The 27938-nt window shown below is 39.6% G+C and overlaps 1 protein-coding gene and 1 long non-coding RNA gene across 3 annotated transcripts; one reads left to right on the top strand and one right to left on the bottom strand.

Moving 5' to 3' along the window:
- The first annotated feature begins 289 nt into the window (after positions 1 to 289).
- LOC122769838 lies at positions 290 to 1543 on the top strand. Its single transcript, XR_006360466.1, has 2 exons — positions 290 to 393; positions 514 to 1543. It is a non-coding gene; the product is annotated as an uncharacterized LOC122769838 (long non-coding RNA).
- A 1606-nt stretch (positions 1544 to 3149) lies between these two features.
- Positions 3150 to 26878, bottom strand: rassf2b (Ras association domain family member 2b). 2 transcript variants are annotated; one of them, XM_044025855.1, is made up of 12 exons: positions 26606 to 26878; positions 21204 to 21248; positions 19435 to 19508; positions 18120 to 18195; positions 17662 to 17813; positions 15869 to 15987; positions 15051 to 15193; positions 14014 to 14167; positions 13799 to 13920; positions 13118 to 13215; positions 10612 to 12933; positions 3150 to 4916 (listed from the first exon to the last, which is right to left on the bottom strand). In XM_044025855.1, exons 3-11 carry the CDS (start codon positions 19485 to 19487, stop codon positions 12864 to 12866), a joined length of 987 nt encoding a protein of 328 aa, XP_043881790.1. In that variant the 5' UTR covers positions 19488 to 19508; positions 21204 to 21248; positions 26606 to 26878; the 3' UTR covers positions 3150 to 4916; positions 10612 to 12863. The 2 variants fall into 2 exon arrangements, with proteins under 2 accessions (XP_043881790.1, XP_043881789.1); XM_044025854.1 differs by lacking the exon at positions 26606 to 26878 and having other exon boundaries at positions 21204 to 21741.
- Positions 26879 to 27938: the final 1060 nt, after the last annotated feature.

A 27938-nucleotide genomic window follows, 5' to 3' on the forward strand; every position in this document is an offset into this window, starting at 1 on the left:
TGGACTACAATGGAGCTTTCATCACACCCATCAGTATCCCCCATCTCCCTGCTACATATTTAACTCCTCGTCTTAAATGTCCATGTGAATGATTATGGTTGTAAACTTCAGTGTTTATATTCAGGATTTTTCATTTTTCATTTTCGTTTTAGTCTTTTTTTACACTGTGTGTACATTTTTAGATATTGTGCATTCTATCTGTCTCTATTTTTATTACTTACTCTATATTAGAGTGTAATTTAATACATTTTTGTAATTTTTTTAATATATTGTATTTTATTTTATTCTATTCTCATTTCTTTAACTGAGCTGTTGTAAATGTGTGTTTCCCCCCTGGGCGAGGAATGAAGTCATTCAATCTTCCAACAGCCCCACTGATTATGCAGACAAAAAGTAAGACTTTTTTTAAATCCTGTGGTGTCTAACTCACACTTTAATCAAAAGCACTTCAAATCAAATCAAATAAATAACCTTGTCCCTTTCTCCTTCAACCATATCTTCATTCCCTCTCAGACAGATCTGAGCTTTGCTGGCTGGCATCGACGCAGTTTGGTTTTCTTTTATGACTTATTTGATAATATTTCCTGTCTGTCCTTTGAAGCCCTAGTAAGAGACCACAATATTCCACAATCTCACTTCTTCAGATATCTTCAGGCTCGCAGTTTTGCCTCCAAACATTTCCCAACATACCCCAAGCCGCCAAACAAAGATTCCACATATGATTTGCTAAATCTCGATCCTTGGAACAGGGGTCTGATTTCCAAGGCCTATATCATACATCATACACTAAAACCAGAGAAAGCTGGGAACGAGACCTGGGAATATCAATTCCTGATATTGTCACATGTTGTGGTCCTGTCCATCCCTAGTTGATTTTTGTTTGTTTATCAGTTTTATCCAAAGCATCTCTCAAACCCAATCCGCTCACTGCTGTATTTGGAACCATATCACCAGAAATACAGTATATACCACTAATGCTTAAAAGAGAGCATTAGCATTCTGTAGCCTCATAGCCCGCAGGGTGATTCTAATGAATTGGAAATCTAACAAATGCCTGTCCTTCAAGAGGTGGATCCAGGAGATGTTATCTCTACTCCAGCTAGAAAAAATAAGGCACACATTGAAGGGCTCCTGTGACGCATACACCAGAGTGTGGTCTCCCTTTGTCGAGTATGTGAAGGAGTTAAATCTGTAACGTGTCATGTTATTTAAATGCTTCTCTGTTTGTCTGACTGGCCTATTGATGTCATGCTTCTGTAGTATCTCTGGATCTCTTTTTTCCTCACTCATGGCCCAAGGGAGGGAATACGTGGTTATGTTAACGTGTATTGTTATTTTTGTTTTGCATGTGTCTAACTTTTTGTTTATATATTTGAAAATGCCTTAAATGAAGTCATAAAAAGTCTGCTTTTAGTAGATATTAGTGCCTGCATGGATGGTTTTTTAAGAATATTTGTAATGGATCGGGTCTAAAACCAGACTAATCTGGTAATTGCGTTGGATTTTACTTGAATAAAAACTCTAGAGTCACTGACAATGTGAATGCATGCTGTTTTCCTACTATTTCGGTAGTTTCTTAATACTTGTCAGTATTGGTCTTTGTCTCTGTGTCACACTGTGATTGATTAAAGTGGACATATTATACCCTTTTTCCCCCCATTAAAATAGTTCCCTGGTGTCCTAATGAACATGTCAGTGACATGCCTTGGTCAAAATACCATAAGGATGAAGAATCATAGCAGTTCAATAACCCTGCTAAACCCGCCCCCTTCAGAACGCTCGGTTTTCGTGCATGGTCCCTTTATATGCAAATGAGACACAGGCAAACACACACCCACTTTTTCCAGGGGGTTTCTGATTTGTCCTCTTTACAGCGCTTTACAGCTCTATTCGTCTCCCCCTCCCTCCACTAGTTCTCTGACAATATCAACATGGCAGCGTGCACAGAAAGCAGCGAGAGTGCCGTCACAGGAAGAGACGTTTTATTAAAACATGAGACTCCTGAGTCTGAGCTGAATCACGACAACATGTGTGCAATAAAAGCGATTAATTAAAAAAAAGGTAAATGTGTGGATGTGTGATTTTCTTAAACACATTGAACATTTTCTTATCAAACATCAATTGAGATTGAAGTTTTAGATACTGTGTGAGATAAGTTTTAACAAAGTATACTACACACCCAAATGAGATTTAATAAAGACTTTTCTCCTTCCATTTCTCTCTTGGGGGAAAGCATTAATCATGACCACTGATAACTGTTGAAATACCTGACAAGTGCCAATAAAATGGGTAAAATGTAGTTTTTCTATTGCCAAGAATGATTTTAAACCCTACTTTGTGACTGAAACATAGTTTCTACCTTTAAATGATTGAATTTACTTCATAAGAGTAACATTTGACAGAATGTGGCCTATGAATTCCCTGTTGAAATACCCATTAAAGTCGATACAATGAGTAAAATGTAGGTTTTCACTTGCCAAAAGGTGATTAGAGCTCCTACTTTGTAAATGAAAGGTTGTTCTAGTCTTAACATGACTTCATTTAATTCATGAGAAATATTTGACAGACTAAATAACAGGAACATAGAAATACTCCAACAAACATAGCACTTCAGAGTTTCATAAACACTGATGTTTTGCCTTCAAACTAAAGCTCAGTGCAGTGTTCTGTTTCTCCAGAAAACAAAACCATAAAGGTCATGGCTCACATTTGAGGAAGTGGATAAAATAAAAGATGGTGCAGTGAAAAAAAATTCACAGTTCCCCTCTATCTGCTCTACAGTCACCCAACATTTCCAAATGTTTCCAAAATGAGTCAAAACACAACCAACAGAGTATCTTTCAAGGAACGAGAACCAAGACTCCCCTGAGTCTGACCTGCATATATACATCCCATGGTAATCAGGCTGATGAAGTGCAGCTGTGGGAGAAGGAGAACACAGGTGAACACAACGGCTTCTGATTAACAACCAAACCTGTGACCTACATTCTCGGTGAGTTTCAGTGTACAACTAAAGGTAAGGCAGAGTAAAATGTCACATCTGATGAAGATGATGAAGAATCATATGCAGGCTGTGTTCATGCTTCTTTGTGTTTCAGGTCTGAGGCTGTAATGAAGTATGAACACTGAATCAAATTCAGACGTGGACATGAATACCACTGTATATTTATTGGAGGAATAAAAAGGAAGCTTGAGCACATGATGCAACACTGCAGGCTGTTGAAACTTTGTTAAAGCTGCATTATTAAATACATAAATATCCCCCACAACATCCCCACTTTGTAAACACATCAGAATTATTGACATATTAACATACAATCTCTTCTCACCTCAACAAAGACACACAAAAAAAAAAATCAACAGAAATGTTTGGTTTTTTTCCACTTGTACAAGATTTGGTATATGCAACATTGTGTTCTGTTACATAAAAATCTACTCATACAAATAATATATAAAGCAATGTACTGAAAATGTCACACATACAGAGTAGATACAGTGAAGCAGGACAGAAAACCCATTAAATATGATGAATGACATGATCATGTACAGCTGCTCTGGTTCCTGGCCGATCATCATCAGTCATTGAAAGTATAAAAACACTGGACACATTAAAAGGAGAAGCGGGAATTTGGAACGTAATGCAGATTCAAATCATCACACAACACTGATGATAAACATCTGCAGAAGGAGTGCTTACTTTTTCTGCAGATTTAGGCATGGAGTCTCTTGTAGAGGTTAAATAGGTAAACGTCCTCTCTTGGACTTTACACAGAGACTATTATATTATAATTCAAGAGTAATACACTATATGGACAAAAGTATTTGGTCACACCTGTTAAGTTTTGAATTCAGTCACTTATCCAATGAAGGACAATCTTAATGCTTCAGCATACCAAGACATTTTGGACAATGCTATGTTTCCAACAGTTTGAGGAAGACACTTTTCTATTCCAACATGATTGTGTCTCAGTGCACAAAGCAAAGACTGTGAAGACATGGTTTGACTTTGAGTTTGGTGTGGAAGAACTCTGCACAGAACACACACGTGGACAACAGAGATTGTGAGCCGGACCTTCTCGTCCAACATTAGTGTCTGACCTCATCAAGGCTCTGCAGAATGAATGGACACAAATTCAAATAGTAACACTTCAAAATCTTCCAGAGGAAAGTCTTCCAAGAAGAGTGGAAGCTGTTATAGCGGCAAAAGGGGAAGCTGTATATGCATTTGAATACGTCATTAATGTCCCTGGTGGTGTAATGGTCAGGCATCCAAATACTGTTGTCCATGTAACGTATTCTTTGGTCACGTTTAATTCAAAACCAAAAATTGTCCTTGTTACTGTCAGGTCATGAGTTGTTTTTTGGGATATCAGAACTGTCTTCAGTGCTGCATGAGAACCACCCAGTGTCCCATCAGCAGGGACATCAGGGAGCCAATGACAACAATGATACTGTTGTAGATTGGGCCACTGGACGCGCCAGTGTAGTACTCCATATCTCCAGAACCCTCTGGTTCATAGCCGCCCCTGGAGCCATAGCCAACACCCCCTCCATATCGTGGGTAGCCATAGCCCCCTCCATATCCTCCATATCCTCCATAACCCCCACCATAACCTCCACCATAACCCCCACCGAAACCCCCACCATACCCAAGGCCAGGGCGGCTCAAGGCAGACCCCAGCATTGCTCCTCCCACGGCTCCTGCTGCGGCTGCCCCTGCTACTTTGCCAGCACTGGGACCACTTCTCTGGACCACTACTGGTCTGTAGACCTGACCACGACCGGCCCTGAAGCCACCTCCGCCTCGGCCGAAGCCACCACGCCGGGCCTCAGAGCTGGATAAGAGTGTGGCAGAGAGCAGCAGGCAGAAGGCCAGAGTGAGCGGGACTTTGTGTAGGCCCAACATCGTTTTAATCCTGTAAACAGAAGACAAAGAAAAACATCAGGGGGAAATGTGTCACACAGGAGAGCTACACCTGAAAAAGACAGACCTCCCATATAGAAATGTGACATAATGACACGCAGTTTAGATCTTAAGCCACCCAAAGTGGTTCGCTGTGGGCAGGTTCCTATGGGCTTGACTCATAGGTGACTGTTTCAATTCCTCAATCACCAAGACATGGAAGAGTCATGTAAAGGGTTTGCACATTTATTTCCACTTTCCGTACATTTCCATCCATATATATCCAAGCCTCTTTCGGATCAACAACACATAGAACCATTCACTCAATGTTCCAGGTTGTGAATGACAATTTATAGATTTAACAGTAACAGTCAAAAAACCTTTTTACACCAAACCTAATACAGCTTCTAACGGACATGTCCACCAAAGCAACTTTCTAGATATTTCCCACTTATCCCTCTATCTATCATAGCTATCGAAGGTATCAGCGGTCCACAGTACCCTTTATCTAATAAAATAGAAGTTTTAATAACATCAGAGTTTCACAATAGCATATCACTTTTCTTACCTTTACCCAAAGGCTTAAGGCAAACTGTTAACTACTTTAAATGTTCACATATTACACTGTAACAAGTAATCCTGCAATAATCATTTCAACTAACTGTAAACTAAATCAACTCAGTACTGGCTCCTACAAGTAATATTGCCAAAATGTGGCATATACAGTAGTGTTACCATAATAATAATAATCATAATAATGGTAATATAATGTATAACAATGTTACAACCACATTTTACATACAAACAAAGTGCATAAGAAGAAGTAGTAAAATAAAAATCATTCAAACTAAACAAGCAGCTGTCTTAAAGGGCATGGCCACGCTCAAAAAAATAATGAAAAAAATAAAAATAAAATAAAAAAAGAAATATGCCTTAAAACAGAAACTTATGGTGTGTAAGGATGGTATGTGGTGATTTAAAAGAATCCTGGGATGTGATCTGTCTGAGAGGGAAAGTGTAGGCGATATAATGGCTAAGGCTCTACCCCAGGGATGTCAAATATATGGGATGGATTTGCCCGAGTGGGGGGGAGAATGAGCGCCCCGAACACATGGATTTTCTGGAAATTACCCCAGTGAATGGACAGCTGACTATGAGTGCAGTCTACAAGTGTGGCAAGGTCTGCAAAAACCAAACGGGTCTAAAGATACTTCAGACCAAAATGGGCTGACTAAGGAAACCTGTGGCGCAACGCACAGTGCCAGTACCCTGTACGGCACCTGATGAGACGGAAGAGGATCCAGGCCCGGACACTCCCCACAGTGCCCAGAACCTCCAAGCACCACAGGCGCAACCCCAAAGCAGACCGTCAGAGCATCGTCGGATATTGTGGCCCGCTGCCAACAAGGAGTCAGAGTGGCAACAGTTCGATGAAGATGTTGATACAGCTCTGGAAGCAACAGCCAAGGGTGATGTGGACCAGAGGCTCAAGACAATGAGCACGTTCATAATAAGCATTGCATCAGACAGGTTTGGCATCAAGGAACAATGCGCCACCAAGACTACAACTGCAGCACCAATTCCAAATCAGCACGAGATCAAGATTTCCCAACTCAGACAAGAGCTGAGGGTACACAGGAGCCAGTACAGGAATGCGAGCGATGATGAGAAGGCAGAACTGAGGGGTGCGGTAAGGGAAAGGCTACTCAAACGTCGACGTGCCAAGTGGCACAGGAAGAAAGGCAAAGAGAAGGCCCACAAGCGCAGCGCCTTCATTGCAAATCCATTTGGACTCACAAAGAAGCTGCTGGGAGAGAAACGCAGTGGTCAGCTCTCATGTCTGGAGGAGGACATCAACCGCCACATCAGGAACACCTACAGCGACGGCACGAGAGAGCAAGACCTCGGCCACCGTGCAGCCCTCATATGCCCACAAGAATCCTGCACCCTGAGGAGTCCCAGGAGTTCCAGAGTGTATCACAGCTGATCTGTAATGCCACAACACTCCGGCCAGACATGATGTCCGGAGCCAGCAAGCAGAGGGCGAAGTACACCAATCTTGTGGCTGAGTGCTGGAGGAATGGGTGGAAGGCCTGCTGCGAGCCTATTGAGGTGGGCTGCAGGAGTTTTGCAGGCAAGTCCTCACACCGGGTCCTGGGGCTCCTTTGGATTTTTGGACTGCACAGGTGAAGAGCCATCAAAAACATCCTGGAAGCATCTGAGAAGGCTTCACGTTGGTTCTGGTTGAAGAGGAGGGAGGCGTGGTGTAGTGTGCTACCTGGACACAAGTCAGGGGACTGATCACCCCCGACTGGGTCGCCTTATGACCCCAGGAGCATCGCTGATGATGTGTCCAGGTTGCACCATGAGGTGTATTACAGTAATAATGTGAAACACTATATTTTTCAGTTGCAGACACCTGTAAATGGTTAACTTAGGCATAACTTATTTTTCTCAAGAAATTTCAGGCTGTTCATAATGTTTTGTAAAAAGATACTTCATTAAATGTAAAACAAAGGAAAAATGTTGCTGTTCATAGTTTATTATGCTATTGTTTGACTGGTCCTGTCGACTTGAGATCAAATTGTGATGGATGTGGCCCCTGAACTTAAAATGAGTTTGACATCCCTGCTTATGTCATAGACTGAGCAATGACTACTCATGGCAATGACTTCCTGCCATGAGTAGATATTTTTGTTAACAAGCCGTTGAACAGGTAACTAATAACAAAGGCTGCAGAGTGTATATTATTAACAAACAAATATCCATTACAAAATTTGTGTCTGTACTCACATACATGGAAACTCAGTATATTCATATTGTATATTACATTAGTGCAGTGTTTCTCAGTCCTGGTCCCCGTCCTCACTGTCCTGCATGTTTTAGATGTGTCCTTGCTCCAACACACCTGATTCAAATGTTCAGCTCATCAGCAAACGCTGCACAAGCCTGATAATGAACCCTTTATTTGAATCAGGTGTGTTCGAGCGGTGCTTTTTGTAATGTAAAAACTGCAAAACACTGCTGTGCCTTTATCTCTCTTGAACAATTTAGAAATCTGTTCACAAAAGAAACAATTCACTTAAATATACATAAAGATATGTGCATATAAAAAAAAAGTATCTTCTTAAAGTGCCCTTTTCGGATTAAAATAAAGATTAGTGTTCACAGAAAATAAATTATTTAACTTATATCTTTAATTCTTTTTAGGGGTTTTGCTTGGATGCTTTATTAAATTGTTGTTAAATCCTAAATTTGAGTGTGTTGGAGCAAGGAAATATCTAAAACATGCAGGGCAGTGAGTACCAGGATTGAGAAGCCCTGCATTAATGTGTGTGTTTTCTCTTGTTCGGTAACTTGATGTGAAATTATCAGCTGCATCTGAGGAGTAGTGAAAGAACTTTAGGAAGTTTAATGTACAAAAACACATAATTTAGGAGATCTTACTGCATTTCATCTCGTACAATGACTTTTATCAAATCAGTGAAGACTTGTTGGGTAAAAAGTGAAGTAAATGTCTTTCATACTGTCGCTGCACTTCAGTAATTACACTTGTTTACAGTCACTAACTCCAACACATAAACACACTGATGGGATGTTCTCATTGCAGCTTTAGTCCTGCTGCGTAGTATTTTTACGTCTGTGATAAATTAAGAGCCGTACAGATAATGGCTCCTAATCCAGCTTTAACACACACATCTTACACAACACTGCTGCAACACATCAGATTTTCTAACCTCTGATATAAACATTGTATAATATAAATGAAACGGTAACAGTTTAAAGTGTTTAAATGATGCTAGCCAACTTGTCCACTGAAGGAGAAACACCTACCACGTAGATCCTAACAAATTCATTATTATATAATAACGGCCAGAATATGAATATCTGGTCACCAGTGTCAAAAAAACAAACAAAAATAAACAATGAACCCATGGATTATGTATGATTATGAAATGAAATTGAAAAGTTTTCGTGAACTACAATAACCTTGTCTCACACTTTTTAATTTAGAGCAATGGTTCCTGGGAGAAACGCTGCACTTTCCTTGCTCCAACACACCTGATTGAAATATCAGCTCGTTATCAAGCTCCGCAGAACCCTGATAACGACCTTTCATTTGGATCAGGTGTGTTGGATCTACAACACGTGGGCGTTTCCCTCTGGATCAGAGCTGGGAAACACTGATTTAGAGTGTTCTTCAATCTTTAGAATGGAATCTTTAAAATAGGGTTATAAGAAAAACCCATAAATCCAGTGGCAAAATTCAAGCGGTCATAATGATACGCATATGCAATATATGTAATGAATTAAATTAAATTAAATGATTAAACTGTAACACACAGTATTAGCCTTCTTTGACACGCGATAAGATGTAATTCATTTGTTAGTCACTGGAGTCATTGTCAGTTGTTATTGCAGTGTAAATAATTTATTTAATATTCTGACACACAACTTTGTAGTTTCGTTGTCTGATTAAACTGCATTTTGGTAAAAAAAAATATGAATGTGTGACAACTTCGAATATAAAAGTTACATACTCATTTCAGTCAACTTTATATTTCTTCTTGATCCATAGAATCCATAGAATATATTGTAATTATTATTTTTTTATTTTACCACTTTAAGTAATTACTTGTTTTAATTGAGGCCATACATTTTCTAAATGACAATCGTGTGTGATAAACTAAAGCTTACAACTATATAAGAAGCTGTTAACTGACTCAAGTATCATTTACTTACTAAAAGGTAAATAATATTGACCTAGTACTGAAATACAAGAGCATTGAAAGAGGCCATTTTGCATCATGACATCTTTTTTTCCATTTAACAGAGTATTTATCTGTACTTTTACCCATGTAAACAATCAGAATACCTAAAGACAGTTCCATTGAGCAGCGGCAGGACATCATTTAGGCTACTGTGCTGTCAACAAACTGCTCAGTCTAATCTGTGTCCTCTAACAAGTTCAGATATAATTACCCCGGGTCACTTAGTTTGAGAATAATCCAGTTACTGTCATGTAACAGCTCCAGGAGCTCAGAGCCACAGATGAGAGAACACATTTTCTTTATGACCGTTTCAGTTTGTGTCGCTCTGATCTGATTACCTGTGTATTCATGTGCTACAAATCTACAAATCACCTTAAAACTAATGACGACCCTGAATATGATCAGGGAAACAGTTTTAGACTGACCCTTTTAATTGATTTTAGTGTTTTATTATTGGAATGTTTCATACTTTCTGCATTATTGTTTTCTATACATACATATACACACACACACACATATCTATATATCTATCTATATATATATATATATATATATATATATACATACATACATACATACATATATATATATACATACATATATATATACATACATACATATATATACATACATATATATGTGTGTGTATATATATATGTGTGTGTATATATATACATACATATATAGATATGTATACATATATATATGTACATACATACATAGATATGTATACATATATACATGTATATTTATCTGTGCCGCAAGGAACAAATGAAATGACACAACACATCCAACCAATAAACAAGAAAAACATCAAACATTATTGAAAAACATAATTTCAACCTGGTTAAAAAAAAAAAGTTTTAAATCTGCTAAAATGAAATAAAGAACACAGCTTAATTAATAAAAAAGGTTTGTTAAGTTGAACCACCTCACCTGTTGCGTGTCTGTTAGTAGAGAAAGAGAAGCGGTGCAGCAGGTCAGACGATGCTCTTCCTCTCAGATTATGCCTCCTCTGACCGTGTGTAGGGAAAGTGTGTTTCAGGGCCAGACTGCGATGATCCTCCTCCTCCAGACAAGCTCAATCAGGTGGAGTGGATCATTGACTCATACTCACTCATTGGCTGAGTGCACGGTTAAGCTGCTCTACCACTGACATCACACATAAATACCTGTGTACGTGCTGCTAATTTTGTCTGAATTATTCAACCGCTCACTGGCAGAATAACCCAGAACATCTAAGTAGGTTTACCAGAGCTTTCACCGTGATTCCTGTTATGTCTCTGTCGGTTCAAAGGTCAGTGGTGAGACAAAATAACACACATATATTTACATCTCTTACCAAGACTTCTTTTTTTTAATTAAATAACAATCATACAAAAACACTTGTTTTTAAGTAGTGGCATGAGTCCTGAACATTTGAAGTTTTCTTCATTACTGAGTAAAAAAAGTCATGATACAAAACAGGGAAGTCTTGAGAGTCACTCAAAATGTAACAGGCACACACTCTTGTTGATGCGGTGAGATTTTCAACACGTTTAAAAATAATGACTAACGCTCCGTACGCGCAGAGAAAAGCACACGTACAAGACACCTGTACGCGTGGTCGTTTGTACATTTAACACATTCTTATACAACATTATGTCATACTTAAAATAATGCGTACACTTCACAGTCTGAGGGATTTCACTTGTTGTGCTTTGTGTTTCATTCTTTGTTGGTTATAAAAAAATAGTATCGCTGCTGGTTGAAAATGAATGTGATTTTTTTTTAAAACTTTATTCCACTGTGGTAAAAGTTTGTCTATGAGCAGCATTATTTAAAAGGTTAAATGCATGTTTTTTGATTACATTTCCTGTGACCGACTTTGGTGGTGATCTGAGGTCTGTACAGTTTCAGACTGGACTTTGTTTTTCTTTAAAGGACATCAACAGTTCAACATTTTCTGACATTTTTCGGACAGAAGTACTTGAAATAATCGATAGTTACTGCCCTAGTAGTAAATATAAATCTATGGTGGGCACTCCGTTAGCTTAGCTTAACAAAAACGATCCACTACCTATCCAGTACCTCTAAAGGTAACAAAAACTTTTTATCTGTGCTTGTTTAATCTAAAAAGCAACACATAGAAAAAGATTTTCAGGTTTTATGTCCAACTCTACCACAAGCTACAAACATCCCAGCCTGTAAAAACCCTTCTAAAACAACAACTTGTCATATTTGTGCTTTGGTTTTTATACAGATGTGAGCAGCAGAGGTGCTGTGACTGAGGACGTTTTTTGCCTAATGCATCATTTCAAATCTAAATGTTGAGGGAGCTGAATTTTTATCTGATGTTACAACTGCTAAAAAGGAATCCCAGAGTGATTTATATGTTGTTACATAATCATGGTGACCTCAAACACCCTGTACAACCATGAGAACTGTATCAATCTTCTCAATAGTACACAAGAATATTAATAAATACCAACTATTCCCTTACCTACAATAACAAAAACATTCATATTTGCAGAATGGTAGCTATGGCAACATAATCACAAAGTTTTCAGCTGCAGTAAAAACAAAAAGGGTCGATTATAATCCTTTCGACAACAACGTGCTATGTTGCAAATCAGCCTAACAAGGGAAATAAGAGCCTAACGGTTGGAGGAAGAAAACTGAATGCAATAAAAACAGGTGTTGATTTTTCCAGCAGACCTGCGTACTGCAGCTTTAACACACTCAGACAGCAAGCATCATAAAAGCACCCAGTGGAATAACGGTGTTTTGAGGCCCTTTTACTTGTGGTACATACCTTTTAGAACCTTTTAAAACAGGCACTTTCGCTAAGACCATAGAACATGATGTTTGTGCTTTGAACTCATTTTGGGTAGCGACTTTAGCCTGAAGACGGCCTTACGACACTGGGTGCTCTTGGTCTGAATCAGGACACAAACAAGTCCCTGTGACTCTCAAGACTATTGTAAAGATGGTCACGCTTAAACATGCACACAGGACGGCATGTTAGAGTCCTGTGTGTAATCTGATTGAGTGAGCGACTCCATGCAGAGGCAGGGATTAACTCAGGCGAGCAGGGTAATCACTGGAAGACGTACACTGGAGTTGTTGTCCTGTGATTCGCTGTCACAGCCGGGTGAAAGATATTTAACTCTGGGAATGTTTTTGACAGTTCCGTGTGCTGGAGAGAGTCACATGCACGTCGCCCCCTCTGGAACACAGCGGAGCTGCTTCTCAATTATACAACGCAGGAAATTATACCTGCAAGTACAAGAAGGAGACGTATGACAACAATGAATGCCTGCATCAGCCAAGTGATTCTAACTTCTATACTATCACAGTTTTTAAAGAAACTGTCTTTCTGTTGTAACCAGCTGTTGGACAGTTTAAAACAGAATAAAGTCACAGGATGATGAAGTAAGGAAGGATATTTATGTTCTTGTACCTTCTCATGAGTTTCTGCACCTCTCTGTCCTCCTCTTCTTTCAGCTTGGTGATAAAACTCTGCAGGACAGGCATCTCAAACTTTATATACTGTGCCACCTGGTGGAGAAAAGGTGTCATGAAAAAACAGGAAAATAAGGTAAATGAAAAGAAAAGGAATTGGATACAGTGGTAATGAGTTTGCTGGTGTCCTGTGTGCACATCAATATCCGGGAAGTCTTTTGTTGCTCTTCCACGACATGGTCCAAGCACAACTCGACTTGCCTCAGCACAGCATGGTTATTTTGCTCTTCCATTAGCGATAGTACCTGGTCCTTTTATTTAAGTGAGCTGAGCCGATACTATGCATGACGACAACAGACTGCCATCCACTGATTGGTCAGGAAGAGGCACGAGCAACACGTCCGACACAAGAATCAAAGCAAACAATGGTAAACTCTAGATCAGTTAAAAAATCCTGAAAAGTGAGCTAATCACTAACATTTAGCGACAGCACTGCTGAAAGCCTGTGATCGCCAGCTTCATGGCAACCCCTGCCAATGTATTTGTTGATTTTATAATGGAAAACCAACCAAACCTTGTAGAGTCGAGCTGTGCCGAGGCGAGGCAGGACCATGTTTTTGGAAAAGCGACATTTACATCTCTGAGTGGAATCAGTTTAACAGTCAAGGTGGTGACTTACATCATATGTGACTTCTTCACCCAGATCTTCTTCCATGAGGAAAACTTTGCAGACCTGCTCACACGGACCCTGCATTATTCTCAGCACAAGAGGATAGTCACTGCGCTTCAGTTTCACGCGCTCTGAAACGCAGATAACACGTACATACACAGTTACTATCATTGCACGGTGAGATACCAAAGGAAAATACATAAACAGAGTAATGTCATTCTCACCTCCACTCGTGTGCACGAGGTAGAGCGCAAAATCATCAGGAGTGTTTTCAATTTTAAATTTGTTGAGGAGAACTCGCAGCACTTGCGGAGTTCTCATGCAGCTGTTGATCCGAACATTAGTCACCGAGCCAAAAGCAGGAGTGAACACCGCTGTCTGAGGGAAACACACAACAGTATTTAAACACAGTGAAAATATTTGTAAATGAGTTGAGTGCAAAATGTGTTCAACAGGCACGCACACATGGGCGGAATGGGTGAAAAGGCTGCACCCACTGTCCTGAGGGTGTCATCCCTCGTCTAAAGCCATGGTTTCTCCAACTGTAGTACGTGCATCATCAGTGGTACGTGAGATGCCTCTGGTGGTACTTGGAGGAAAATCAGATATACTGTTCTACTGTATATACCAGGGTATGTGATCAGAGTGGAGCTGAGGAATTTTGAGTGCATAGAAAACGAAAACAAATTGATAATAATAATAATTACAGTCGCCTTATCTCTCACTCCATCTTAATCTAACTTCAATACACCAGTGTGTGAAGTTAGATTAACATGGAGCCAGATGTGAGGAAGAGGATGATGATAAGGGGGGAGAATGATGTTATTGTGAATAGATTTGCCTCCCGTGAAAGTCTGTAGCTGACTTTGCTCGGCCTAGTTACACCACTGTATTTTAACGGTGGTGATTAATGGTGTTACTTCAAGAGCTCAATATTTTCGCAGGTGGTATTTTCCCAGTTTGAGATCCACTGGTCTAAATCACTAGTTTCAGGTCTTCTTTAATAGAAAATGATGTCAATTTTGTAAATCATGTTCCTATTTCGAGGAAAATAGACAATAAAGCATGGCACATATGCCTGGACACAAGCTGTATTCTTGTCTGTGAACTTCCAGTTTCAAAAGTACGTGCATTTTTATATACATGCTATGGATCAAACCTGCTTTACAAACTGCTACTAAACATTATTATGACCATTCACATCAAATATACTAAATACGCTAAATAAACTGATTTTACAGACTGATTTTACTGGCAGCACCTTGTGGTTGTAGAAGTGTCCGTTGATGGAGAAGCGATGGCGTCTTATTTTCCTCTGGTCGCTCGGTGACCGTCGCTGTCCACGTCTTAAGACACCAGCATCACTCTTTGTCCGTAAGAGCTGAGCGGAGGTCTCACTGTCCTCTGTCCAATCAACAACCATAACCTTAGATCATCAATTATTCTTCAGTGTCCTCTGATTATAATGACTTTGTCATTCAATTTAACAGAAATACAATAATGGTTATTCCTGCTATAACTGTACGTAATGGTTCCAATCCTTAAGAAAGGTGTTAGACTGACATGGTGGAGACTGAAACTCTTGAAATTCATAGTTCAGAGTTCATATCATAAGCACACATGTAAGTGTGAAAAATTATGAAACAATGCTAATAATACACTGTAAATACTGTAATATCTACCCTAAGAAAACATAGTTATGTATTTTAGCTGTTTATTATCGATGTTAAATATTTCAAATACAGTTTATACTGTTTCGTTTCAAAACCTGGTGCATTTCTTTGACTTCAATTAATGAAGGATATAAACATGTGATATTGCCTATTGGTTTGGTCAAGTTGCTAAGTGTGTTTTCTTTCATAACTATACAGGTATGTTGGTTCCATGAATGTTTACCATTTATTTAATTTAATATCATGTCATAATGTTTATCACTAATGCCTCACTATCAGTACTAAAACAGGTTTCAAAAACAGGAAAAGACATGTGATATCAATGTCATATCAATATGATAATATCAAAATCTATGTAATGATATATTCTCGTATATCATAATATGAATACAATATCGACACGTACCCTCCTCTGTCTCTTGTTCCATCACGCCGTTGTCCTCTGGTTGGTTGTCAGGCAGCGTCACCTCCACTGTGGGTGGACTCTGCTGTGACGTCTGTTGACCATCTGTGCTGTTGGGGGAACTTTAAAAAAAAAAGGAAATGAGATAGAGAGTAAGACACACGCAGCACCAAAGAACAACATGAAGCTGCCAAAATTGGAAAAAACGACTACAGTGGCTGTATATAGAGCAAACGGCAACCAGGGCAGCTTTTGTGAAGTAAGTCATGTAAAACAGGTTATGAACAAGGAAGTCCACTGAGCAGAATCAAGATGCTGAATCTCATTTCCACCTCAGACAGCGAGTACACTGGCGACTCCTGTTCCTCCCTCTTTATGTAGTTATGATTATCCTTACTTGAAAGGTGCCTGAGAGGCTGAATTGTGGCTGGATCTGATGATGTTAGTACTGTGATGTTCACGCTCTTATTATTTGTGTTTACTGGACTGCTAAATGACAGACATTATACAACAAACTTATTATAGGTTTCATAAAATGTGCCTGTCATTTTGTCCACTTCCTGTAAACAGTTTCAGCACACAGGTAAAATGACATGCAGGCCCGTTATCCTGGGAATGAGAACAGCTTCATTTGATCAACGGAATTAAGCAGCTTATGATGGAGCTCCAGGCCGCCCCGTGGTGGCTGAGCTATAGATGTGGGTTTTGTTTATGGATCTCTGCAAACCTGTGTTCATTAAAGCTGTGGTAAGATAATATTTTAGTGCTACTGAATAATAATTCAACGATATCATTTTAACATAATGTAAATCAAGTGATTTGAGAGATAATTTGACTTCTGCACCATTTACTCTGGACTCTCTTTCCAGTCCCAGTGGAAATGTGGGCTGTGGTAGAAATAGATCAATCAGAAGGAGAAGGCACTCATATTGGTTGTACTGCTAAGCTGATACATGCACATGTGGCTTTGAGGTAAAGTAACCCTTAAAAACAGAGTTGAACAATGAAGACAATAAAACATGTGACAATATCAGTGAAGAGGTTGCCTCAGGCCATCTATCAGATACTAACTAAATGTGTCCGTCTGTACTCATCTGGTGGGAGGAACTCGGGTCAGAAAACTGCCTTCCCACAACAACCCTGAAAAGGCCCTTCAAAGTTATACTGATATATAGGTTTTTCCCTGTGCCCAACTGCAGAGGTCATTTAGTCTCTTCTGACGTGAAATTGACATGATATTTTGCCTACTCATGTCGCAGTAGATGTCAATATAAATGTACTTCATTGAGCGAAATAAATCAACGTAAGCAAAAAATAGTTGCAGAGGGGAACTCAAGGAGGCAGCAGCCTATTTAGCCTAATGTTGTAGCCATTAGTCACATCAGCGGATCTCGGTGTGTTTGCTGATATCTGATAATACACTTTAAAGTCAATATCTGCTGACACTGATATTGTGCATCCTGAATTCTTACATATACACCAGTTGCATGAATAAATGCTCAGTATATGATCTCAAGCACAAGATGAGTCATCAGAAATCTCAAAGTGCATTTGAGGGCATTAAAATTCAATAGTCATTTTGATAAAACTGTCTCTTTTGATATGATTAGGTTGTGTATGGACATGTAGGTGACACTTCAGGCAATATAAAACATCAACAAGCAGCCTTTTAAGTAACATATCATCTCTCATCAGACAAACTAGATGTGCACTAATCTATATCTGCCCTCATTGACCTACAGTGTCTCACCATTTCCGGACAGTGAGGTGTAACTGGATCCGTCTGGATCTCTTACCCTTGACTGTCCAGATTACAACCCGAGTGCCAAGATGTAGAGGAGGGGGGCGGTCGGATCCGCTCGTGGTCATCCTGCATCTGAAGCCTGATTGGTCGGCGAAGGCCCCAGAAGATATTCAGCAAGCCTTCGACAATCAGTTCCCCCTCTTCCTGTCAGGGGAGAGGAGAAAAGCGGTGATCAATGTGTGCACACAAACACACACATATGCACGCACAAAACACACAATGGTTTCCATGACCACAATTACTACTAACCTTAACCCTGACCCTAAACTCAGCCTAAGTTAAAACATGTCTTCACCTTAAAATGCAGTCATATACGTTATGGGGACTTGATTTTTGTCCCCATAATTTGACTGTGTAAACAGAATATGGTCCCCACAACATAAGGAATACCAGGTGTGTACACACACACATACACACACACACACACACACTATTTAAATGCATACTCGCCTCTCTGTGTCTGAGTTGTAGATTTTGTCCTTCATAGTAGAGGTTGTATGTCTTGAGGTGGGAGAGGACAGTTGACCTAGAGACAAAGATGCTGAGTCACTGAAGAGAAAATGCAGTTTAAGATGGCTGATTGTGGTATGGATAGGTTTATTTCATTGAATCCAGACAGTGATTAAAGTTAAATGTCAGAACAGCATGAAAATCAACTTATAAAGACTTTATGACAAATGTGATTCTGTTTCAATAAAGGCTGTTCCTGCTCTGGATTACTATGATTATTTTAAAATTGTATCTTTAATTGCAAGACAGGGTGGTGATACATGCATGTGACCCATACTGAACTAATACAGTGAAGGGGTGACAATATACTGGGGGTGGTTAACAATTATCTAAGGGTGGGAACACGAGTAGGAACAATACGCATACATGAAAGCAGGATAAAGAAATAAGGTGAGTGGTTTCATCGATATGGAACATGAATAAATCATTCAAAAAGAAATACTCATACTCCAAACGTATGATGATATTATGTGCTCTTGCTTATGAGAGACTTCTGAGTTGTAATTACTTAAAGGTTTTTAAGGCCAAAAAAAGAATCCTGGTGACTCCGGTTCCTCCTCCTTTATGTAGTCTGTATGTTATTATTTGGGAGGGTATTTTTCTTTGGTATTTTAAGTAATTCTGCAATTTGTCTTCAATCTTCAAGATATAATCTATGTTTTTGAGGCTCCATCCTAGTGACTTTTTTCACTTCATCACAATGTCAGCTACAGTACACATGGGTAGAATGAGGCAAAGAAAGAGACGCAAACGCATACAATGAACTCTTAACTCTGCTGTGTTTATTTACACAGCAGAAATCTAACATGTCATAAAATAAGTTCTTAGTTTCAGCAATCCCTCCTTGACATGAGATCATCTGTTTCACATGTGTGTACAGGCGAGTTCCTGTAGTTCCTGAGAAACAGGATGATAAATGCCGAGTATGTAGTTTCTGCAGCGAGGAGTCCATCAACCACAACAATAACAAACAACCTAGTGTGATGAAGTTGGGATCAGTGTGGGATCATGGACATTGTGCATTTGTGCTTTAAGAGGAGAGCGACTAGAGACAGCAAAGCAGACGACCAAAATGAAACTGTCCTTTACCTTACATAGAAATATGGATTTCTATGAATTTCAAGTTTGGTGGAAATGTTGTCTCCTAATGTACAGTATATACACCACTCAATCACATATAAACACACATCAATCTAATTGTTTTTAAATAATTTGCAGAAAATGTTACATATCATATCTTTAATTTAATCCTTACTTGCTGATGAACTTGTTCTCTCCAATCTGAACCCTGTCGTGTATATCATCCATTTTCAGTCAGCATGAGAGGAACTGAGAGACAAAGAAGCAACACAGGGAGTTAATCATTCTCATTTGTCTGATTCAGTCTCATGACTTTTCATGACCAGCGGTGAGCACGGACACAACCAGGGCCGCATGGAGACGAGGAAAGTGACTGCAGGACGAGGAGGAGGAGGAGGAGGAGGAGGAGGGGGAGGAGATAAAACACCACACAAATAGATCATATCTACTTTCCAACTTCAACTATTTCCTTCAACAATAAAAGCAACTGATATTTAAAGCACCAATATCTCCTTTTGCCCCCCAATACATTTGATTTACCAAGTCTTTCAGGCATTAACACCCTCAAAACACAGTCACAGTTGTACAGCTATCAAAGTGAGGACACTCATAGACAGCATGCATTCCCCAGCCCCTGAAAAATATAATATATGAATAAATGCCTACCTAAACCTAATTCTTACCCTAAAACCCTAAGTCTTTATACTGAAAACGTATCAGGATCAGCCAAGTGTCGTCACTTTCCTATAATGTCCTTACTTCATGTTTAAGTAGTTTTTTTTTCTTCTCACTTCTCATAAAGATATACATTCGAACACACACACACACACACACACACACACACAGAGGGCAGAGGGGTAAGCGTGATTGTGGGTTGATGGCAGAGTTCCATTTAAAACAGCTGTGTGTGTGTGTGTGTGTGAGGATATCTTTGTGAGGACATTTTGACCTTGTGGAGACATTTTGCCTGGGCCCCACAACTTAAAAAGGCCTTTTCAGGGTTAAGACCTGGTTTTAGGGTTAGAACTGGGTTTAGGTTAGTGTTAGAGTTAAGTACTTAGTTGTGATGGTTTAGGTTATGGTAAGCATTATGTCTATGATGTGTCCTTACTAAGACATAAAAACAATTGTGTGTGTGTGTGTGTGTGAGGCAGAACATAAGCCTGTTGAAGGAGACAAACAGGTGCAGGACACATTGCCCACCTGCTGCACTAAATGATTTCAGCTTCTTAGACATTAAATGAAGTCAAACATCATACACACATCTGTCATATTTGTATCAACACTAACCATACATACATACAGTCTTATAGCACATTATAGCACAGGTAGATCTAAGAATCTTACAGCATGACTCAGGATAAATGACTCCTCCCTTGCTTTACTGAACTCTCCGTCTGTCTCTATCTGTCTTTGCTTTGGACCATGTTTTAATACTGGCTGTGTATATTTACATTCTGTGTGTGGAAGGTTACGCTGGTTGGTTAATAAATAACATATAATCATTATAAATTAAATCAACAGACTGGCAAACGATTTTCTACAGACATTTATGATCAATAGAGGATGTATCCTATTGATTTCAATAATCCCCGGAGTCTTTGTCTGCTACCACCATTTTGTTCATTCTGTTTCACGTCTTGAAACATTTTAGGATGAATTTTAACATCCTGGATGGAATGCTAACTTTATGATGCTAAAATATGTAGTTTTGGGTGAAATATCTACAGAACCTTTCTTTTTATTCCTGTGTAGTATGAATGAGTGGTGGAAGTTTGGTTCATGTACATGCAGTATAATCATAACAGCTCCAATGGAATTCTGCTAAGTGTCTTTATATTGTATGGAAATCAATGGAAAATCAATGGTTAGAGAAATAGGCAAAATACAAACATTGATAAGAAACATTCGGCATCATTAAAAACTATTTAACAGTGATCTTACCGTAGTGAGAAATGTGTGATTTTGTTGGTCAGCAGAAAGAGGGAGCTGGAGATGTGAAGAGAAAGAGAGTGAAAGATTAAGACAGGTAGACTCCGTTTAAATCCTCTTGTATTAGCAGTTCTGTCACACGGGTGTCGATTTCAAACAGCCTCTCAGAGATCATTTTCTTGTGAGGGTGACGGCGAACCACAAGGAAGAGCGGGGGTGTTTAAAGGAAGTGCTCCCCTTCCGTTTAATCACTTCCTCCTTTACACAGTCAGTCACACAGGAAACTGCCACAAGCCCTTGCACAGCCCAAAACTTCCTCAATTCAAGCACCTCAGATGAGTAACCATGCACAACCGAAGCGTTGACATACACGAGCGTGTGTAGAAAATCTGATAAGATCCACAAAGTCAGCACTCGGTATTTGCATCTCGACATAACACAAAAGGACATAACACCTAGAGGTTTCTCACTTCAATCTCCTTCTATACGGGTGAAATTTTATTCCACTACATTTCCTCTAACTGTCTTTGTTACTTGTTACTACCAAATAAAATCAGATGAAGAAGAGTTGGTAATGGTCTGTATTTATATAGAGCTTTTTTTAGTCTTGATGAGCTGCTTTACTCTATAGTTCTGCCATTCACATGTTTAAACATGGGGTTCAGTGTCTTGCTCAAGGACACATATAGACAAGCAGAGCTAGGAATTGAACCCACAACCTCCCTGTTGAAAGACGACTCACCCTACCACTGAGCTACAAAGTACATTTTATATCAGAAAATTAGTTTTGATACTTAAGTACAGCAAATGACATGTACTTTTAGTAGTTATATTAAGTTATATAAGTTACTTCTTCCAAAATCATTTTCTGGTAAGATACTTGTGCTTTTACTCAAGTATCCCTTTAATGTACTTTATACAAGACAGGTTGGTGGTGTATTCACTAACTGCTTTGTTCACTGGTGATTGCAATTTTTTATTTTTTTTTATCTTAGATACTTTATTAATCCCCTTAGGGAAATTATTCTCTGCATTTTGACCCACCCTAGAATTAGGAGCAGTGGGCTGCCACACTGAGTAGCACCCGGGGTACCCCAGCCCTTTCGACCTGGTGGGGACTTGAACCGGTTACAAGCCAAGTTCCCTTTCCACTTGGCCACAGGCTGCCCCTGCTGTATAATTGCTTGTACAGCAGCTCTGAGTTTCCCCTCCCGACCAGCTTTCCGGCTTACAACAGATAGTTTGTCTTCTGATTGGTTTATATACTTTTTTAACAATGAAAGCAATTAGTGAAACTTCTAGCTAAAACTGAATTGGGCATTTAAACAATCGGTCTATGTCCTACATTGTTTAACACATCTAGATGTAAATGGACTACAACTACATTGGACTGGACTTACTGTTCCAAAGAATAAAATGCACAGTATGTAATTTCTGCCTCGAGGGGGGGCCCTCTCAATAAAAGCAATAACAGAAGACCTTGTTTGATCGCGTCATGGAGCAGCTTAGAAATATGGGAATTATCGTCTGGGGAGAGCTTCTGTGGCCGCAAACAGCAATGAGTAACAGGATCCATTAGTGACAAAAACACACACTAAAATGCAAAAACAAAAAACTACACACTGACTAGTACAACCAAATATTTCCTTCTTACGCTAATGTGACTTAGGGAGTCTGTCCCAGATGTTATAACTGTCATATTACAGTAGACACAAAGGTAAACAGAAGTCACACAGCTAATTGTGTATGTGTAACTCACAGGAGAGTTGAGTGTGTGCACACTGTATATGTTGTTGTGGTTACACTACTACATTAGTCTTGACGTTTTTAAATATTTTAATGCAGAAATCCTACATCTGTAAGCAGGGGACTGTAAGCAGCCAAACCCCATTATCACACTTACATGATAAAACATGGCGCTGAACCCTGATAAATAACCTGAGGCTGTCAATCTCTGAAACAAATGTGCTCAGTTATTGTGTGCAAATTAAATATTAAACACTAATCAGCCCAGCCCCCTGCCAAGCTCTATCAATATTTAAGCAACTATTTTAAGCCTATAAAGAGCTCAAAAGCCACCATTGACCTACACAATGGAAATCATTAGTCTTTAATACTTCGGTCATGGTCAAGGGCAGCCGTGCCTGCAGACTCATTAACAGATGATGCCAGTGGTGTGAGACAGACATGTGGTCGCCACTGGCCCGTCATCCTACTTTCCTGATGTTACCTCTGGCTCTACAAAGCAAGAATCACTGACTCCATTTACATGAAAATCAATACGACAACCATTGACCCTATTCTGATTAAGAACTTGTAGGATGGAGCATTAGTACTCCATTAAAATATTATATGTACTTAGTATTCTGATGTAAGGATGAAAGCTGAAAAAGATATCGCTTGTTTACATGTATTTGTTTTTAATTCGCATAAAACAACCAAAAATTTAACAGTTAAATTGAAGCCTTTGTGATTTGCCAGTTGTTTTTCCAATGAGTGACAACGTTTCATATACACTACTTACATTGCTGCATAGGACGTGTGGATGTAGGATGTGATTAAGATGTAAACATTTCCACATAATGTGACTAAGACTGCAATACTAAAAAAATACCATTCCCTCAGATATCACAAATCACATCGCAATTGCAGTCAAACCAATTGCAATGAGATGCTTCAGTATTATTAGTATTATGATTATTATTATTATCATTGTTATTATTGGCCTAAGAGTGACCTTATTCAGGTTGAGGAACTCACAAATGACTCCTTACTAGCTTACTATCTGAATACTGCTGTCCATGTAATCATAGTAATGGTTGTAATATAATTTGCATGACTGTTTACTGTTGGTGAAAAAGTTGCAGAAAAACATAGACGTTCAGGATTGGTTAAATTTGTATTTTTGACTGTATGAATAGCAAATATTAATGTTTTCCTTCAGATCATGACCTCAGAGTTTTTGCAGACCACAAGCTACAGCTCTGTGATATATGAGTGCAGTATTCATGTTGTGACCTTTATCCAAGTACATGAATGTGTTTAAGAAACAAAACATATCAAATGTTGTCCAAAATATGATTAAAGCAGAAAGTATCCTACAAAGAAACTATTACTTTATTAAAGAGTAATCCTCTTTTCTGTAAGGTACAGAATAAATATCCATGTAAAGCCTGAGAAATTAATTACCTTGACATCAGATCAAAACTGCCCAGAAAACGAATTTATGATAGATCTTGTCTGGTACAACAATAAATACACTATTTCCAATCTCTGTGGAAGATTTTCTGTTTGACACTTGGACTCCAGAAAGCACTCACTGGTGTTTGTGTGTTGAAGCCAACAGCAGATTATAAATAAATGCATCCAGATGGATCTACAGCTGATGCAGTGCAGCTTCACATCACTGAGCTCGTCTCTATCTTTATAGTCCAAATGCAGAGCTCATTGACTCCTGGAATCCCCAGGTGCCTCATTAAAAAAAATCAGCCAATCCTCAGTCTCCATCTTTGAGTCATTCCTTCATCTGGTGTTTCATAAAAACAGTAACAGGGTTTAATAGAGCTGGTCCTTTTCTTCTGATAAGGACATTCTTTCCTCTCTGCTGTCAGACTGTTATTCCCATTCAGCCTTCTCCTCTGTCTCCTTCGTAGTCCCTTGTGTAACCATCCACCATGCGATTAAAACTCATGACCACAACTTCCTGACTTGTCTCCCCCACTCCCTCTCATTCACTGAGACACTTGGATGCTTGTTTTCCTCTCCCCTGCCTCTGAAACTCCTCTGCCAACATCCATGACCAAAAATGAAGGATGAATGGCTCCTCTCCCTCGCTCCTCCTGTCCACATTACTACTCTTCTGCCTCGCTATTGTCACCGTTGTTATAGCAACATCAAAAACATCTGAGCTCCAGCAACTATCAAGCAACGTGGAGCCAAAAATAGTGTGTGTGTATTTGTCTCTCCTGCTCCTTGTTATTCGTACAGGGTAACTTGTCAAATATGTCACCAGGCTTGAGTCTCTACCTCGCATCCCTCTTTCACTTTCTCGCCACCATTTCTATCCCCTTCCTCTCCGCTGTCCCCCATTTCTCCTTTCACCCCAACCGGTTGAGGCAGATGACCGCACATTTGAGTCTGTCAGATATTTTTCCTTTTTTCTCTCCACTGATGCCTAGTGCTTGCTCATTGTATGAACTGTTGCAGCTCTGCCTTAGGGTAAAGTAGTTAGGGTTGTGCCAGAAAGTCACAACTCTCTAGATTTATCGCTATTCTCTAAACTAAAAGTTTTGCTGTGAAAATCAATTATTTTATGTAATTCCTATCTTCTTCTTCATGTGAGACGGGGGGGTGGCGCCCTAGCGTCATCTATTGACGGGCCACCTCTAGTGAAAATGGAGGACATGAGCTAAAACACCTTTCTGAGCAAACATCCATGACACCAAAGCCTCTGAAAAGTGGCATTTTAAAGTATTTTGTTTCCCAGAGTGAAAAACAAAATCTGCAGACTCAAATGTTCTAGTACCGCCCTAAACCGTTTGCGATACCTAGAAAATTCAAAAACTATGGACTGGCGATCTGTCCAGGCTGTGACCCTGCCTTTTGCCCCATGTCAGCCGAGATTGGCACAGCATGTGGAAGATACATGACCCTAATGACGAGGATGTGGATGGATGGATGGATACTGGAAAGCAGAGAAATAGAGCTTTTGCACACATACACTTGTCATTACAGTTTTCCAATCACAGACAATTTTCACCAGCGTGTGACACATGTCAGCTTCTCAGTTCCATAATTCCTAAACGTTAAATAACTGCCAGATATTGAAATCTTCTTGGAAAAAGGGGCAGAAACACTCACGCATTGAACATTATTTACAATTCTAGAGCAATAAAATCAAAATAAATCCTGGCGGCCTGATTATCATGATGGGTTAATATCCAAATATCTTTTGAACTTGATTTTTGGAAAAAGTTGCATAGCCCTGGGGCCTCCTGGGCCCTTTTGCCTTGGGCCCCAAACCCCCTTGAAACGCCTGTGCTCTGCCCCTCTTGTCTGCCCATGCAGCCTTGTGTGCTGCTGATAGGAATCTTAACTATCTACAGATTGTTATGTAACCCGTTTTACTAAAACACAGCAAAGCACTGTCACGGATACAGAGCCGATGTAATAATATGGGTTATCTTTCTTTTTTTTCTCCCGTTGATTAAGGCTGGACCACATACACACATGTGACGAATTCATGAGAAGAGGATCCGCATATTATGAGTGACATGTGGGACATTTAGACTGCAAACAGATACGCGAGTTCGTGTTGTACGTCGTCAAAAAAACATTTAAATTGTTTTTCCAGTCACGACATCCAACTACACCCAGTTCACATCAACCGATACACATCGTCATGTTCAGCCTACTTAGCTACACCGACGCTTCTGTGGGATTGCTGGCGACTTTTGGAGCTTCTCTCTCGGATCACCAGACCGTGGGAAGCAGGTTCCGTGGTTCTTCTCCTCCGACTCTGCCTCGGTCCCCGTAAATTGTCCGGTAAACTTAAGTATTTCGTTACCCCGCTCGTTCACTCCACAGCCGCTGGAAACAATCACTTTAAAGGCGCCTGCATACCGCCGCGACTGCTGCGAGGAGCCGTGCGCGTGCGACAGAGCTCCATCTGTTGTTGACGGGCACGCGCGTGAGCTCGCGGCGACAGAGCAGCGTCAGGGGGGCGGGGGGAGGAGGGGAGAGCCTGGCCGCGAGCCAATCAGACGGCGAATCTGACGCCCCCTTTGTTCACGCTGAATGAAAACATGAAAACAAAAGGCCCGGGGTGAAAAATCACGCAAGCACACCAGTGACCAGTGGGAAAACGTTAAGACCCGCTAAAGTGAATAAAACGCCACGTGTCAATCTCAGCCAACACTCTTTTACAACTTATTATACATATTTATTATCGTGTTCATCCTTATAAATTCAGAGAAACTCATTCCGACCAAGATTTAAATGGAACAAAATGTGTTATATTATATTTTATATTTTGCCAAGTTAGTTCTAATGAAAAGGCAATAAAATGATATATTGTTTACTATACGGTCATCCAAAAAGACCATTAAACAAAGAGGTCTGCTATTGTTCTACTTAAGTGCAAATATGAATTTAAAAATGTCTTAAGTCTATACTTTAGCATTTACCACAAAAATGGGAGGTGGCATTTTTGAGCATTACACAGTGAAATAATATATGTATTATACATATTATACATACACTCATTTATGTTTATTAAACCCTAATGCCCTCTCTCTTACATACTGCTTCTGAATCAATGTGGAAATTGCATCCAAGGATGAACCAGACTTGTGCAAGTCCACAATTCTCTTCCTGATATCTTGGCTGATTTCTTTTGACTTTCCCATGATGTTACACAAAGAAGCAGTGTGTTTCAGGTGTGCCTTAAAATACATCCACAGGTGTGTCTCTAATTTATTTAAATGTTGTCAATAAACCGATCAGAAGCTTCCAAAGACATGACATCTTCATTTGGACTTTCCCAAATTGTTTAAAGGCATAATAATCTTAGTGTATGTAAACTTCTGGTTTCAACTTACATATATAAGTGTATACCCATAACATACACACATATACGTATACACACGTACGTATATGTACATACACACATATACATATACACACATATACATATATACTGTATGTATATACAGTGGGGCAAAAAAGTATTGGGACACCCACCGATTC

The sequence above is a fragment of the Solea senegalensis genome, linkage group LG5 (genome assembly GCF_019176455.1).
Source record: "Solea senegalensis isolate Sse05_10M linkage group LG5, IFAPA_SoseM_1, whole genome shotgun sequence".
NCBI lineage: Eukaryota > Metazoa > Chordata > Actinopteri > Pleuronectiformes > Soleidae > Solea > Solea senegalensis.